This window comes from Syngnathus acus, chromosome 24 (assembly GCF_901709675.1).
Source record: "Syngnathus acus chromosome 24, fSynAcu1.2, whole genome shotgun sequence".
NCBI lineage: Eukaryota > Metazoa > Chordata > Actinopteri > Syngnathiformes > Syngnathidae > Syngnathus > Syngnathus acus.
Genome location: NC_051108.1, coordinates 4,696,737 through 4,714,048, shown reverse-complemented (window position 1 = coordinate 4,714,048; position 17,312 = coordinate 4,696,737). Strand labels below are relative to the sequence as shown.

The 17,312-nt window shown below is 40.5% G+C and overlaps 2 protein-coding genes across 2 annotated transcripts; one reads left to right on the top strand and one right to left on the bottom strand.

The window, feature by feature from the left end:
* Positions 1 to 165: 165 nt before the first annotated feature.
* On the top strand, positions 166 to 10,084 carry elp3 (elongator acetyltransferase complex subunit 3). Its single transcript, XM_037244897.1, has 15 exons — positions 166 to 330; positions 616 to 715; positions 856 to 994; positions 1,100 to 1,170; positions 1,533 to 1,596; positions 1,796 to 1,864; positions 2,192 to 2,346; positions 5,085 to 5,246; positions 5,324 to 5,450; positions 7,926 to 8,119; positions 8,238 to 8,328; positions 8,759 to 8,824; positions 8,891 to 9,118; positions 9,198 to 9,279; positions 9,421 to 10,084. Exons 1-15 carry the CDS (start codon positions 309 to 311, stop codon positions 9,501 to 9,503), a joined length of 1,653 nt encoding a protein of 550 aa, XP_037100792.1. The 5' UTR covers positions 166 to 308; the 3' UTR covers positions 9,504 to 10,084.
* A 2,051-nt stretch (positions 10,085 to 12,135) lies between these two features.
* On the bottom strand, positions 12,136 to 17,100 carry si:ch211-63o20.7 (uncharacterized protein LOC566836 homolog). Its single transcript, XM_037245049.1, has 4 exons — positions 16,956 to 17,100; positions 15,471 to 16,171; positions 15,066 to 15,291; positions 12,136 to 13,598 (listed from the first exon to the last, which is right to left on the bottom strand). Exons 2-4 carry the CDS (start codon positions 16,158 to 16,160, stop codon positions 13,360 to 13,362), a joined length of 1,155 nt encoding a protein of 384 aa, XP_037100944.1. The 5' UTR covers positions 16,161 to 16,171; positions 16,956 to 17,100; the 3' UTR covers positions 12,136 to 13,359.
* Between the last annotated feature and the right edge of the window lie 212 nt (positions 17,101 to 17,312).

The window sequence follows — 17,312 nt, the reverse complement described above, 5'->3', positions numbered from 1 at the left end:
TCCCCTATTAATATACTATTAAAAAAAACGACTCACACTGTAGACATCAGAGGCATGAAAGAGTTAAGTGATTGCAATTTTAAAACGTTATTATCTTCTTCAAACAAGTAAACACGTCCAGCTGGTTGTGCGTAATGGTTTTAATGGGACGCTCTTTTACGCCACTTTACGACAGTCCCACTCGGTGAACGACAAGCCGTGTTCTGATGCAACGCGGAGTTGTTTACTATTTTTGCTTACAAGCATGATCAGTACGCATCTGTAAAGTTCTTTTCACTATTGAATACAGACGAATAACATACGGAAGAATGGGGAAGCCAAAGAAAAAGAGTGAGTTTACGTCAGTGTTTGAATTATCACCCCAGGTCCGGGAGCTCTTTGATAATGCTAACAAGTCCACGATCAATAGCATGTCTCATGATTAAAACGATCTGTCAAGCATGGTTACCAATTGTACAGTTTCAATAAAAAGTTGTCAATGTTTTGTTGCCACAAGATGACATCATTTTTAATTATCGCCGCAAATGTGCACAGTGAGCGTTGGAGTGTTGTCGCTCCTCTCAATTTGTAAGTAGTTGGTAAATTATACTGTGATTGGATATTTCTGCATGACAGGTGACCTCAGTCGAGCTGAACTGATGATGATGACCATCGCCGATGTCATCAAACAGTTGGTTGAAGCACACGAAGAGGGAAAAGACATCAACCTTAACAAGTATGTATCACACCTGACTGTTCAGATATTCTTTAAGTCTGAGCAAAGGTGTTGTGAATAAAAAAAAAATCATTAAGTTACAACTTTCAACAAATGTCACCCATTGCAGCTATTGTCACAACTTAAATATTTTCTAACAGATTGAAAACAAAGACCTCTGCGAAATACGGCCTGGAGGCTCAACCCCGTTTGGTTGATATTATAGCTGCCGTTCCTCCACAACATCGCCGTGCTCTGGTACCCAAACTAAAGGCCAAACCGATCCGCACAGCTAGTGGGGTAAGCAGCTCTCTGAATCGTAATTAACATTGTTGACATTGCATGTGCAGTTCCTTGTAATCTGTACAAAAGTGAGATGTTAGGTTGTTTTCTGTCTCTTGACAGATTGCAGTTGTTGCTGTGATGTGCAAACCACATCGTTGTCCACACATCAGCTTCACTGGCAACATTTGTGTGTAAGTGACAGCTGCCCTTCAAATTGTACCATTCTCACGTCCACAAACAAATTCAACCAACTCCTTGGCTAGGTATTTTATAATTTTACCTGAAGTTAGGACTCGTGCAAGATTGTTATGAAAAAGTATTTGCCCCTCTTTGATTTCAGAATTTTTGCATATTCATCACACTTTGCTAATAAAATGATCTGCGTGATGATCTGAAACATTTAAGTATGGTAATTATGCGAAACTTTTTCACTGTAAATGTTCTGTACGGAATTGGTTGCCCTGTACCCATTATGTATTCCTTAACTCACATTTTTTTTTAGATGAGAAGTCATTTTTATTATCACCATGTTCTGTCATGCTCATGTTTGTAGGTACTGCCCTGGTGGGCCGGACTCAGACTTTGAATACTCCACACAATCTTACACTGGTTATGAGGTAAGATGAGGTTTTACAAATGTTTATTTTTCGTACTTAACTGCTGATGATAAGGGGCCACAGTAGTAACAGCACTACTTATAGACATCCTAAATTTGGTGCTTTTATTTGTTACTATTATTACATATTATTTTTTATTTGTCTTGGTATTATTAGCCTTTTAACCTTTTTTTTTAATTGATGTTTTTCTTTGTCCTAGCCCACCTCAATGAGAGCCATTCGAGCGCGATATGATCCCTACCTTCAGACCAGGCATCGTGTGGAGCAGGTCAGTCAAACGTGTTTGGCGTGGTGGTTGATGCCACTGGCCAAAGAGGGCCATGTAAACAGACACTGTTGCCATAACTTTATTGCCCCAGTATGCAAATTACTTTCCTGTCAAGTTTTCCTCCCATTCAGCTTGTTGAGCTGTTTTTAATTGACTTAAACTAAACTACAACAATGCCGAAGTCTTATTTTTCATTCACAATGTGAGCAATGGAATACTCTTTGAAGCTTTATTTGGTTTAGCGTCTAATATGAATTTAATCATTTTTTGGGTATTCTGTAACTGTTATTTTTGACAAACCTTATATTTATTTTATGTTATCTCTAGCTAAAGCAACTGGGGCACACTGTGGATAAAGTGGAATTCATTGTGATGGGTGGAACGTTTATGGCTCTGTCTGAAGAGTACAGAGATTACTTCATCAGGAATCTTCACGACGCTTTGTCTGGACACACTTCGAACAATGTGGCCGAGGCTGTAAGGTAACAAATGTTTATCACGCCTCTTTCACAGGGGATTTTTTTCCCCCATTACAATCCTAAAATTATTATTTTTTGTTTTGTGTTACTGTTACATATCAATTTGATAAATAAATAATAATTATTTGAAAATGCCTCTAAAGTTGCATGACTATTGTTGTCAATCACATGAGTACATACGTTTTGGTTTTATTTTTGGATCATTCATTTTGATGAAAATGGATAATATTTAAAAACAATGCATAATGTTGACTTGGAATTGAAAAGCCAACCTCACCTTTTTTTTTTTAACTAAATTTCATAAATTGCCGCCCGGTTGAGTGAATGTAATATTCCATGTGTACACTAGAGAGAGCTGTTTAACTATCTGATTGCTACCTTAGCCATAGTTGGTCTAAAATATATTGTTCCCTGAATTCTAACCACACAATGCACAAAAACCGCTCCCCATGATTCTTGACACAAACCCACCACAACAGCAACGATTCCATTATATGAACTTTAATTAATGCCTGTGTCAGCACGGTCTCCATTCGAGGTCTGATCCAAAATTCAGGAGAAATCGGGCCGTCTCTGGTAGCGTTTTGGGGCTGCCTCCATTGATTTCTCGCTTACCGAGGTGCTGAGCTTTGAATGAAATTGCGCCCACGCCTGCTCGGAATGGATGAGTAGCGACTTTTAAGATGACTTGGGAAAGATTCAAAGTCAAAGTAGAATTTTGTTGTGGAGCTGATGACGTCAGACGATCTGAACCAAATAATAGCTTTTTCACAAGACTATGTTTGTTTACTTCCCTAAAGACTGATAAGACCAAAGAGGGGTTTGGTTGTGCGTCACTTTGCCAGCATAAGTATGTGGTTGCCGTGTGTGTGTACACATACGTATATAAAGCTTATCAGCTATCGGCAGGCCTTGTTAAGATGCTTTGATTGTAGTAATTGCTATGGAGTTTCAGCCGCAAGTTGATGATGTGTGTTTGTGTTTATAGGGTGTGTGTGTGTGTCCATGTTATGACACTCACCTCTCACCACGGCCACGCTTCTACAAATCTTTTCACATCAGCAAGATACGGCGAGATAATCACCCAAGATAATAGAGTTTTTATTGATTCATTTCACACAATCTGATTGTCCTCTTGCCAGCACAAACTCCTATAATTGGTGTAGATCAACCAGCAGACTGTAAAAAATGGATGTTTACTACAGCCGCCTACAGAATCAGAAGAAATGCGAGCTGGCATGAGGGGAGCTAATGGTCATTGCAAAAATCAAAGGAGGATGATGTGATGATATTTGTGTTCGCCTACTTCGAATCAAGCTCTCTCAGATGCGCCCGATTCTCTTGGTCCTGTCATCTGACCTCACAAAAATTGCCACAAATACATTTCAAAATCTTGTCGAAAGTTGATCATGATAGTCACACTCTACTGTTTGGTATCGGTGCTACTCAAGAATTGAGTACTCTATGCTGGTGTTGGTCTAAAAAAAGGGGGGGGGGGGGTATCGCAAATCCAGTTTTTTTTTTTTAAGCTCTACTCTCGAGCACTAGGGAGGTAGACTTGTTTTTGCTACCAAAGAAATACTGATGATGCACAATATGTGCCATTTGAAATTGGTCTTTTATGGTTGAACTAGTCTGAAAAATGATAGTACTGGATAAATTTGAACCAGATGCTAAAATTTAGCTTCACCATTAAAAATGGGCTAGCCAAAAAACATTTTTCCACCTATGCTATACGTCATGGAAAGATTAATTTGGCTTTAAATACCTAAAATGACACAACTTGGCTTCTGCTAAACTTTGATTAGAAAACAATGTCAGTACAGTTTGTGTCACTTTAATTGTAAACAAATTAGGATATAAGAGGATTGCAGCAAAAAAAAAAAAACTTTTGGGTTTGACTGGCAACAACCTCCCCTTTCACAATTTCATAGCATCCAAAATAAGAGCTGTATCATTACCCCCCAAAAAAATCCATCTTTCACAAAAACGATAATACTCAAAGTGGTATTAACAATATACCCAGCCAATGTTTTTTCCAATAATTTTTTCATTTGACAATATGTGAGGTCTGGATACCGACCACAAGCAATGAGAATTGTCCTAGGTGTCTGTTAAAAATGAATTCAATGCAACTTTCTTAAAACCGCGGCTTGTTAATGGGTTTATCCAAGCTTTGTTTTTCTACAATCTGGGATGAGAGCAATTACAGCCATCATAACCGTAAAGTCAGGGGCAATTAAACCAAAAGAATGTGCTGAAAGATGTTGAGTTAGCTGATGATGCTTTTTGGCTTACTGTTTAACTACAAGGAACACCTTTCACAGTACATATACTGTATTGCATTCGTTATCATAACTCAAAGGATGGTACTGAGTCAATGTTATAAAAGTATGTATGCATATACAATCAAAACTTTCTCGAAATAATTTATTTAGATTGCTTTTGACAAAAAGCAAATACTCATTAATATCTCATTTAACATTATGTGCTTTGCAATCACATTTTTTTTGCTATCATATTAATTTCGTTGCATCTGCATGTCCTTAATGCGAGGTTAATGTTAACTCTGCGAGTAAATGAGCCTTGCACCCTTTTCAGCTTGTAAATTGATGTTGCTAAATTACCCCAATAATGTTGTCTCTGTCAAACTATGGTAATTCGTAAAATAAAATGTCAAAGTAAAAGATGCACGTTATGTTGATTTGAAATTTTTTTTTTAAAAATATATCCATCCACAGATACTCTGAGCGCAGTAACACCAAGTGTGTAGGAATCACTATTGAGACGCGCCCCGACTACTGCCTGAAACGACACCTGAGCGACATGTTGGGCTACGGCTGCACAAGACTGGAGATCGGTGTCCAGAGTGTGTATGAAGATGTGGCCAGGGATACGAACAGGTCAGTGCAAGAGTTTTCACAGACTTAGCCAGACTGTATATGTGTTTTTTTTTTTTTTTGTGGGCATGTTACCACAGGGGCCACACAGTTCGAGCTGTATGTGAGTCTTTCCACCTGGCAAAAGACGCCGGCTTCAAAGTTGTGGCCCACATGATGCCGGACCTGCCCAATGTCGGCATAGAGAGAGATGTGGAGCAGTTCATTGTGAGTACCTACATTATTATTATTTTCAGTATTGGTACTGCTATCAGTCTTGTTTCAAGGTATCGGTACTTGCGACACTAGAAATTAGAAATAAGGATTGAATCCAAGTGTGCTTTTGTGTGTTGTTATTGTGCCATTGTACCAAAATAAGGTACATTTTCAAAAATTGTTGTTTTGTCATTAAAACGTTTTTTCACAAGTATCATTATTTAAGCGATACTTCCTGACAAAAAAGTATATTGACATGAGCAATTTATCTCATAAATCATCATTTCTGATTGCCTTTCAGTGATTACTTTCGACTCAATAAACCTACTTTTGCCTGAAGAGACAAATGCTGATGAGTCTAAATTGTTTTTGTCGGAAAAGATCATGGTGGGGGGGAGCAAGAAATTTTGTTTTGGGGATGAGTGGCTGCGTCTGATCAGTATGACAGTAAATAAATAAGAGGAAATTGGAATATTTCTTATGCAAGTTGATTTTATATTGCACTCCAAATGTTCTGCTTGTAACCCTGGAATTACATCCACTGTGCTCCCAGTAAAAAAAAAAAAGTATTTTTCTCAGGTTGATATCCAGCTCATTAAGGTGATGCATCAGTCATTAGCTTTGTTGTTCATGGCATCGTCAGTTCTTATTTTGCTCCACCTCACTGTGCGTCATTACTACTTACTGCACAGTGGTGTAGTATCAAAGAAGTCCTTCATGTAGAATCCAAAATAGCAACACCGTCAATCCTGACTGTGAGGTGACTCAAAAGACGAGGCTGTCAGATGTCTCGCAACAGTAGGCTCACCGCAGCTCTGATTGGAAACGCGACTTTAATGCGAACGTGACGAATCAGAACGGAGCGTGACTGGAGGATATCAGCAACTCGGTTTGATACCTTAAAGAATTTCTGCTTATTTGGTTGCTTTTTTTGCTCAGCAACACTAAAAAAAATTCAGTAATTAAGAAACACGATGCCAAACAGACGTGTAACTAATCGGTGAGATTGAGACACGCCCCTGCGGCTCTTATGGAAATTTGTCAGTGTCTGAACACTTTGCGTTTGGAAACACGTTTTCTTTTATTAGTCTCTTAAACTTTTCAAATGTTCTTTCATCTTTGTGTTTGTTGGACCTGAAAAGTTGAGACTCACTGCTTTGTAAAGCCATTCAAAACCTGGATTTCCCCCTACAGATAATAAAAAAAACAAAAATAAGATAACTAACCATCCCTGAATCTTCACTACAAAGTGAATGAAGTATTTTTAAGAGATAATCCACACAAACACGGAGAGCTTGTTGATGTAAATGCAGATTCAGACCATCAACCCAAACAGAACCTTCATGTCACAAGGCAGGAGAGCTTACAGATATACCACAATGCCGTCTTGAAATCCCATTTATTTTTACCATCTAAATAGCGAGAACAAATCAAACGCTTACGATATGACGCAAGCATCAGATGAGATTTCACTGGAAAGATTTTGAATCCTCCTTGAAAATTGAATTCGAGCCTCATTGGCATAGCTCCAGTCGTGATGAGCCCAGAGGAAGCCGGGATATCATTTTTGTCTCCTAATAATAATCAAATGTAATCAATTTGTTTATAATGTGATCTTATAGAGAGGCAGCCGTCAAAGCGGATGACAGTCACTGCAGGCAGAAATTGTCTGTGGCACAACTCTGCATCCTCCTTGCGTCTCCCATGCTTGTCCTGATAGTGAAATTCGATTACAATTCCCCTCTAGCTTGCGAACCTCTCTCACTTATCTCTCGTTTACAGATGCTCTCTGTCCAGTGAGAGACGTCCTTAACAGGGTTCCTCTCCTTTGAGCAGCAAGAGCTATGATACGATTACTAAATAATATCATATAGATTTAAAAGCCACCCGAATAATCTTCAGACACCTTTATAGGTAGGACTGTAATATTATTGGTCGCAATCCTACCCCAAATAGGTTTCGTGCCCGGCAGCGTGAGAACAATGATGACAACTTATTTTTAAGATTCTTGTCAAAACTTTTACATTGCCGATCGTAGCCGTCAGCAAAGAAAAGTGTCAAATGACAAGAAATGATATTGATTCACTGCACTGATCCAGATTGCTTCATCTGTTTGGTTTTATTGAATAAGTCAGAACTGTCTTCCAGTGGTCTCGGTTTTTGACGCCCGCGTTACACAATGGATTGCTTGCTCATGATGTTTGTGTCGGGAACTTTGCTCATGGACCATTTTTTTTGTAATACCGAGACGCTTTTCAATTAATCTCTTCTGACATAACCTCCGAGAAAAACGTTTCTTGACAGCTATAGTAAACGCTTGAAAAATGATCTCCTGTACAGTGTGATTCCCAGTTGTACTCTACAATATGTTCTGTTTGTACATTTTTTTTTATGTTATAATATTATTTAAAATTACGTAAAACATAGATTTTTGAAGCTATCTAATTGGTACAATTAAAGGAATTCGTCTGGTTTTTTTTTTTCCAGGAGTTTTTTGAGAATCCAGCATTCAGGCCCGATGGATTAAAGCTATACCCGACTTTGGTTATTCGGGGTACGGGCCTATATGAGCTGTGGAAGACGGGCCGCTATAAGAGCTACACACCCAGCACCCTGGTGGACCTGGTGGCCCGAATCCTTGCACTGGTGCCGCCCTGGACACGGGTTTATCGCGTGCAGAGGTAAGTGCATCAAGTTTACCTCTGTAAGGTTGTGTGTGTGGTTTTTTTTGTGTGTTACAGCATTCCTCTTAAGACTCCTTGCTTTTCTGAAATAATTTGCTCTGTCTCCGCCCATTAGGGACATCCCAATGCCATTGGTGAGCTCCGGAGTGGAGCACGGAAACCTACGGGAGTTGGCCTTAGCCAGGATGAAGGATATGGGCACTGAGGTGAGACGTCCCTATTAAACTAAAAGACTTAAAAAAAGGAGTCCAAACACTCACCGGAATCACCAAAGACTTCAGAGCATAGATCAAATTGATGCTAACTGCGGAATTTGCCTGAGCTGCAGTGGTAGGAGAAGAGGACAGATTTATAAACCTGCCGAGAATAGATCAGAACCAATGGAGCATAGAATAGAAGTGAAGTACCTCCCCTGAGTTCATTCCGATTGATAACACCCGCATCATCATCCTCCCTGGGACCTGCTGGTAACCTCCAACATTTATCAGCCAACTTTACCTTGACTTCACATTGTACTTTCACATGATGCAGCAAACTCATGCAAACATGAAATGTACTTCTTTTCAAATGCACACATGCTGAATGCTCAAATTTGTCAAATTATCCTACTTCAGTTTCATTTTTCCTTGTGTGCAGTGTCGAGATGTTAGAACCAGAGAAGTGGGAATTCAGGAGATCCACCACAAAGTTCGACCCTACCAGGTAGGTGAAAGGAATCCGAAAATGATTCTTATTAAAGAGTCTTACGGTGTTTTATGGTGTGTTCAGGTGGAGCTAGTGCGAAGGGACTATGTAGCCAACGGTAGCTGGGAGACCTTCCTCTCCTATGAGGATCCCGAGCAGGACATTCTGATTGGACTGCTGCGTCTACGCCGCTGCTCCCCGCAGTCGTTCCGGGCGGAACTGAAAGGGGGCGTGTCCATCGTCCGCGAACTGCACGTGTACGGTAGCGTGGTCCCGGTCAGTAGCCGAGACCCCAGCAAATTCCAACATCAGGTACAGTCGGCAAAAACGGATAAGACGACACTCTGGTTAAAATGTAGGTTAACTGACCTGGTTTATTTTGGTTCAATAGGGATTCGGGATGATGTTGATGGAAGAAGCGGAGAGAATTGCCACGCATGAACATGGCTCCAATAAATTGGCGGTCATTTCAGGTGAGAATTGAAAGTATAAGAGTTCTTAGTAGTCTATTGCTACAGTTTTGAAAATTACAAATTTTAGGTGGCTGTCCGTTACTGGCAGTTTCATGAATAACACTTACCTCGATAAATTAGTGTTTTTCTTCTCCTTTCCAGGTGTAGGAACAAGAAACTACTACAGGAAATTGGGCTATGAATTGGAAGGCCCATATATGGTGAAGCTTCTACGTGAACTATAAATGAACTGAAACCGGACTTTTTCAGCATAATCATGGACACACAGAATTTAATTTTAATTCATTTTTATCACGTTCGAGTCATTCTTAATCAACCCCCACACACACATAGTTTTGCTTTATTTCATTATGAATATCCAAGCAATGCCAGGGATTGTTTTTTTAAATTACGTTGTGTAAATGACATGATTCCATATCGGATATCTACCGACAGTCTGATATTTCAGAAAAGGTTTCCAAACAGACAATTGAATGGCTTCATCTACCCAATTATGTGTCAGTGACTCAGTCAGTAATACGGACACGTAATTAGAATATTCTTCATTTGGCCAGGATGAGCAGCCAGGTTAAACTGCAAATGGACGAAATCCCCATTATGAGCCAAGTGGTTATTAATTTTAGACGGGAGCAATATCCTGACCTGCTAACTGTTGTGTAATTACACCATTTTGATTTATATGTGACTATTTAAGCTACATAAATTAGTTTCCGTCATTCCTTTAATCCAACTTCATGAGGTGTATATGAATGCTTTTCATAGAAGTAAATGTAACCCTTGTTTTTTTTTTAAAGAATAAAGTGAATTGTGAGTTTGCCAATGTTATTATCAAAACACCCCCACCCACTTCTCCGAAAGGTCATTCACCTCTGAGATGATTTCCTCCGCCAATGACGAGGATGCCAGCCCCTGCAGGACATAGTCAGTGATTGCCCCATAAGAGTGTTTTAGTGGCTCATTTGACACAGCCTCAGCAATTACAAGTCCATCTGTTTTCTGTCTATTGAAAATTGACTGAATGCTGTGTGGAGCCACATTTCTTCGACGCCCTTTGTCATATGAGCAATAAAGCACTAATTCCTCACCCGTCCACCAACAGTATGTCTCATATAGGTCCCAATTGAAAGAGCGTACTGGAGGGGGGGGGGGGGGGGGGGGGGTGAATCAGAAGGGCCATGCGTAATTTCCTGCATGCGGCGCTCGTGTCGTGACTGATGTTGCAGTCCTGACGCATTGAGGTTTCGGCCACATTCACATTTTCTCTCTACGCTCACACTGTGCTTATCAGCTGTGAAATGGCAAAGGGCTTTTCCCTCCCACCCCTCTCCGTCTTGCTGAGTCTTTTTTTCTTGTACAGGAGCCACTTTGGTTTAATCTTCTCTGCAACACTCACAAACTTAGAGCAGGGTCTTGCTACTTCAGTGGTTTCTAATATTTCTTTAGTGTACCACAGAACATTTTTGCCCCCTCACTCATACTGTAAGTGTTGATGAGTCTCCGTAAGGAGAAAGTTGTTTTGTCTCCTTAATTCGCCTTCCCTTTGAAATAATGGCTTTAAATGATGACTGATAAAATAGTCAATTAATTAGATTTTTTTTTTTTGTTGCCGATGAATCGATTAATTTGACACCTCTACCCACGATAGTTGGTACCGTATTTTCTGCACTATAAGGCGCACCGGATTATAAGGTGCACCTTCAATGAATGGCCCATTTTAAAACTTTGTCCATATATAAGGTGCACCGGATTATAAGGCGCACCTTCAATGAATGGCCCATTTTCGAATTTTGTCCATATATAAGATATATACATTTGGCCCGCAGGCCGGACTTTGGACACGCCTGCTGTAGTGGCTCAATATTGGTCCATATATAAGGCGCACCTGATTATAAGGCGGCTTTTGAGAAAATTTGAGGTTTTTAGGTGCGCCGTATAGTGCGGAAAATACGGTAAATTTTTTAAGAATGTTACATGAATTTACTTAAATTTCAGTACACAAACCTGTCCAAAATGTTGAGCATCTTCTGAGTTCCAACCCAATCTGCAAAATCATTAACCCAACGTTGGGTAAAAGAAATTCAATCTGCTTAAACTACACAGCAAATGTTCCATGTTTCCTGCAATACTACTTTGGCCTAAGGCATGTTACTCATACGTCATTAAACGCCTATGCTTCGTAAAAAAAAACAGATTTCTAACTTCTCTTGCATTGTTGACAGAAAGAAACAGGTGGAACTGGTGCTTAACAGCTTCAGCGCTGTTTAACAATTACATTTGTGGCAGTAAATCAGCCAGGAGTAAAAATTACAGTACTGTCTGATGTACCGTAATTTTCGGACTATAAGTCGCGGTTTTTTTCATAGTTTGGGTGGGGGGGCGACTTATACTCAGGAGCGACTTATATACATATATATGTTTTTTTTCACTTTTTTGGGCATTTTATGGCTGGTGCGACTTATACTCCGGTGCGACTTATACTCCGAAAATTACGGTACTTGTTTTTTTTTCCTCAATGTAGCTTTGTAACATACACAGTAAAGATGCTAACATAAACGATCCAAGCACTCACGGCAATGGTCGAAATTGTGGAGCACAACTGTTTGAGCCCCAAAGCCCAATGAAATGGTTGTCATTCATAGAGCCAGTCATGCTGTTAGAAAGGCAAACAATGGGCTGACTCAGACACACGTTAATGAAATCACTGCAAGGATTGCGACGAGTTAATTTTGCAACTGAATTTGTGCTCTTTAAAAATCCTAAAATATGAATTTTCAGTTGCACTTGCGGCAGTTTATTCATTCTGTCTATGACTGTGGCGCATGAACTTCACCATACGCAAACACGTTCTCGTATTAATGACTTCTTGTATAACCTATTTATTTGGTGGTCTCTTGCAATGCTGTACAATGGACACAGCGATTACACGTTACATTAAGGCAATTAAAAAGAAAACCTAGTTTAATTCAAATTCGACCCACAAAAAGAAAGAAGAAAAAAAAAAGAAATGCAATCAACGTAGTAATCCATTTACATAAAGCAACTGCAGTAATCTCTCGGGTTTCATTATAGTCGTTTACAATTTAAAACAACTTTTACATCCAACATGCTCCTTTTAATGAAGGGCCGGCGGCAACAGCATGACGCTTTCATCGAACGCAACTCGAGTAATTCCCAGAAGATCTATGCATACATAAATGCGTACGGACATAGATGTACAGGCAACAGCTCAGTCGGGGGGTCAAATTCCATTAAACGTTTAAAAATACAGCCTATTTCAGACAACCAAATCACATTAAAACATCCATATATCATTTTATTTGTCACGTTATAGATAATTTAAGGATATAATCACATCATAGCATTTGAACGTTTCGTTTACAAGTGATATAGGGTTGAAAAATTATGGGAATGATTAAAGTTGGAAACTTTCAATGGAATAAATTAGGATTGCGCAAATTAAAGTTTGCTTCTTAATGAGAAATTCATATATAGCTCGGGAATATATATATATATTTGAGCATAATCCTGACTATAAACTCGTAGGTTAATTTCTTTTTGCTTTGTGCAGTCAGCCAGAATCTGAGAAACCTTCAGAGATGCCACCACGCAAGTGAAGTGGGTTGGAACAATTAAGACATTATAATTCCCTTGCATGTGGGCTGGAGAAGCTTTTTTTCCCCTTCAAAGGATCTCTGCTTACGAAACAATATGTTTACATCATGCTTGAATAGGATACTTTTAATCTACCCTCAATGGTAAATGAATCCTCACAATGAAATTTCAAAAAGTGCCCCCTGTTGGAATTTCAATGGAAATTTAACAAAAACCCAAATTTCACACCTCATGGTGACAAAAGGTGGAGATACTCACATGGCGAGCGAAGGATGACGACTCCCAGTCTGATCAACAGCAGCTCTCTTACAGAAAAATTGAGCAGCCACACTCTCCTTGAATCGTTTGATGTGGCCTTGCTTTCTCTGCAAATCTCCACTATTATTTACTCGTGGCGGAAACGCCGCAGTTAGCTGGCTCCGCGGGCAATTTTTCCGTGGTGGCTCTGGCCATTAGGAGCGCTTTGTCTCAGTGGGAGTCCTCTTTCAAAGCCGCTCGCACTCTGGACTCCAGCTGCTCGGCGATGGGCCGGGAATCCGGGTTGGAGGCAAGCATGTCGAAAAGCAGGCCACACATGGCCGGGCTGGGAGGGCTGGGCAGCGGAGCTGCTCTTTTCCACTTCATGGGAATACACAGCTGGAGGTCAGCATTCTCCCACAAAGCTTCGCCCAATGGCATTAACCAGCGACCCTTGCACACATAAGCACCTATAAGGGAACAAAAAAAAAACCACATCATCATGTAATGGTCTGATCACATAACCGCAGTGGATCATTCTTGTCGTTCTTCGAAAACTAAGAAGATCAAATGGTATCGCTGGTGTCGGGTGAAATCCTTTAAGATCTCAAAAAAATTTTTTTTTCCTGGAATATGTCACAAAGGGAATGCCAAGAAAAGCCCACTTGAACAACTGAACTTTTTTTTTTTTTTAAACACCATTCAACATGTTTTCAAACTTATCCCTAATTATGAAATGGTGTGCACACTTTTGTATTTAATACAATTTAAATAATAAAGAAAGGTGGAAATATCAGTGGAAAGGCTGAAATGGCGATGATTTACGATTCTTCACAGGTGCTCGCTTTTCCAGCACAGGATCCTGCCTGTCAAGAGACGCAGAAAGGGAAGGCGCCAAGCACTTTATATCGATATCCATGACTACACATTCTATCTTTTGCAAAGTCAAATACGGTAAATGTGTGACTATTGAAAAAGGAAAGAGTCAAGTCGCATTTTCGCCATCTGTGAAACGCCCTTCAGCCGCCTCTCCCATTATCTGCCTGACAAAGACGATTGTGCTTTGCTAAATTCCATTTTGCCTCTGTTCTTTTTTGGGGATGCTACGAAAAATCTCTCTCCCATTGTCACCGTTTTGAGCCAGCGTATTAAGAGTATCGCTGACCCTGGGATGTTTTAATGTAGACACTAAAGAATAACGGTTCATATCACGCACCTACCAGGTTGACTTTGGCTGGAAATATTTTCTGGGAGGGGAAAAATGAAATGTGTCATAAGCCTTTCATTATGACAAAAATATGACATTAAAATTAAAGGTTGAACTGTTGCATTGGAACGTCATACAGCCTCAAGGCTAATTAAAAAAAAAAATAAAACCAGCTCCAACGCATATTTCATTAACATGAAGTTTCAATTAATCTTCATCAATGGAAAAACCCTGACAAAAAAGCAGTGTTTGAATTAATGAATTTTTATTACCACACTCAAATTGTTATCTGTGATTTCCACGGCAACGGTGCTTTTGGGAAAGATGAGGTAGACGCACAGTTGCGCGCAAATGTCATCTTGAATTAAGAGGGACAGTGCCGCTTTAATTCCTTCTCAAAATTTTCAACCGTCCCTCATCTGGCTGCCATTTACATGAACGATTAATCGGCCATGCTTGACGAACACATGATGTATAGTATCTGACACTTTTAATATGTCCCAGTTAATGGAGTCAAACTCGATTCAGTGCGCCGCATCGCCAACCTGTAAGATTTCACACGTACGCACACACTCAACCTTTTTGACCTCCAAGTTGGGGCTCCACCTGGTAACGCAGGGAATGCTCATATCAATTTTCTCTCTTCCAATAAAAGCCAAGAAATGCTATTCCTGGACATGACTCGGAAAGATCCTCCGAACGGCACAATTTCTGTCCATTATTGACTCACCTAGTTGTTCCTGTGTGGTTCCTTCCTCCAAGAATGTAATTCTCTCCAAGACAGCCCAAAACATCACACCTAGCGAGAAGATGTCCGCCTGAGCTGTGTAAGTGAGCCCACCCCAAACCTCTGGGGCCATGTAAAAGTCGGAGCCACAGGTGGAAGAAAAGTACTTCCTGGTCAGCTTTCCGTCCACCCGACCCTCGCTCATCTTGCTCAGACCGAAATCAGCGACCTGGAAAAGACATCAATCGCAGCAATCTCAAATATATTTCAACACTTTCTCAAACCAGCCAGATGCAGACAAAACAAAAAATAGATTTCACTTTGTGATAACAATTCCGTGCAATACATTGGATAGCCAGTGTTCATTTAAGCATTTGGGTAAACATTTGGGGTTACAGAAGGACGTACCTTAAAAATAGGACCATTCGGTGTAACACTGACAAGCACATTGTCAGGCTTTAGGTCTCGATGGATTATACCAAGACGATGCAGGAAGGCCACGGCACTGCTGAGCTGTTGCACCACACTATGGTTTCCATGGGCGTCTGGTGGCCTGGAGAGCAGGTACTGATTCAAGTCACCTCCGTCACAGTATTCCATCACGAGCCAGAGGGCAGAGCAGTGCAGAGATCCTGTCCGCTCATCCTCTCTCTGGGACAGCCTCTTCCTCGATCGATTTGAAAGCCTTTTTGGAGGTGAAGGGGAGAAGTTAGATGACAGACTGTTGGTCCTGTCTTGAAGTCTGGAAACAGAGTTACTCCTCCTATGAGTGTTGGACTGAGAACCTCTAATTTGAGCAACACTTCCTTTTAGCACACTTTCGACTAGACGTAAAGGCAGCTTCCCCTTCCTTAAGGGCTTCAAACTCTTTTGTCCTGTCTGCAGGAGGGAGCTATGCAGTGCAATAACATTGATGTGGTTCTCCGCTGTGACTCTCATGGCCCACAGTTCTTGTAAGTAGAGTTCAATGCTTTCTGGATCCTTGCAGGGAAGACGCTTGATAGCCACTTTTTCTCCTGTTTTGGCTACGTGACCCTCAAAGACCACACCATAGGTGCCTCGTCCTACCTCCTTTTCTAAAGTGAACAGCTCCTCCATGTCTCACAGGCCTGTTGAACAAGAATGACAAAAGTAAAATTCATTTTCATGACAGAGTTTTGTCCATACATTTAAATGTGGTTAATGAACAAATTGCACTTCCTTCATAATAAATAATACAGTACATAACGTTACAGCATGTCAGAAATTCCCAAATACGTGGAGAGAGTCAAGTTTATTTATATACAGTAATCCCTCGTTTATCGCAGATAATTGGTTCCAAAAAACCACCCGCGATAAGTGAAATCCGCGAAGTACAGTCACCAACAAAAAGTACTGGGCAGGCTAACGAGTTAACGGAAATATGCTAATTCGCTATCGTGCTAACACGCGAAAACGGACTTCTAAAGGAATGTAAACGAACATTTGGAGCAATACTACATTGTCCTAAAGGTTAGACACGTTTCCTCAATTTAGAAGTTTCATTTTGACTTTTAAATTTTTTTTTAATTTGGGGGGAATCCGCGATGTAGTGAAGCCGCGATAAACCAAACGCGAAGTAGCGAGGGATCACTGTAGCCCTAAATCACAGACAAGTCTCAAAGGGCTACGTGACTAAATTTGTACAGAAGTCAGAGGGCGTCTTTCACTAACCTCCGCAAACGCAGGTGTCGTCATTATTGCACTGACTATTTGAATAAAAAACAGTATACGTTTGGTATAAACTAGGCAACATAGCGCTTGACCGAATGTTTAAACCTACCCGACTAATATACAACTGACGCTAGACACGGCGGCCTTATTTGTCAATGCGCCATGCGAGTCGCACCAACATTGACCACATTCCAAACTTACCTTTGAATTTAGTGAAATCACCAGCGACGGTTAAAGTGAAAAAGTTGTAAACAACCCGCCTGTCATTGCGAATTTGTTGCACGTTTCCGTGTGGGGAAGAAAAAGCAACAACACAAAACTACGTAGGCGCACTTCCGTATTTGGACCGTCCCGCTCGCAGTACACCCCACACTTGATTGGCTGCATAAGTTCAGCACTGTGTTTTGATTGGCCAGTTCGCAGTGGTGGACTGTATAGGATTTGAATTGCTTTCAGCCAATCACGATGGTTAAAGTCTATGATGAAATCAGTCGACAAGGATTTCCAGGGTACCCTCGAGTAGAAGCTGCTGGCAAATTCTGGCGTTTTTATCGAATT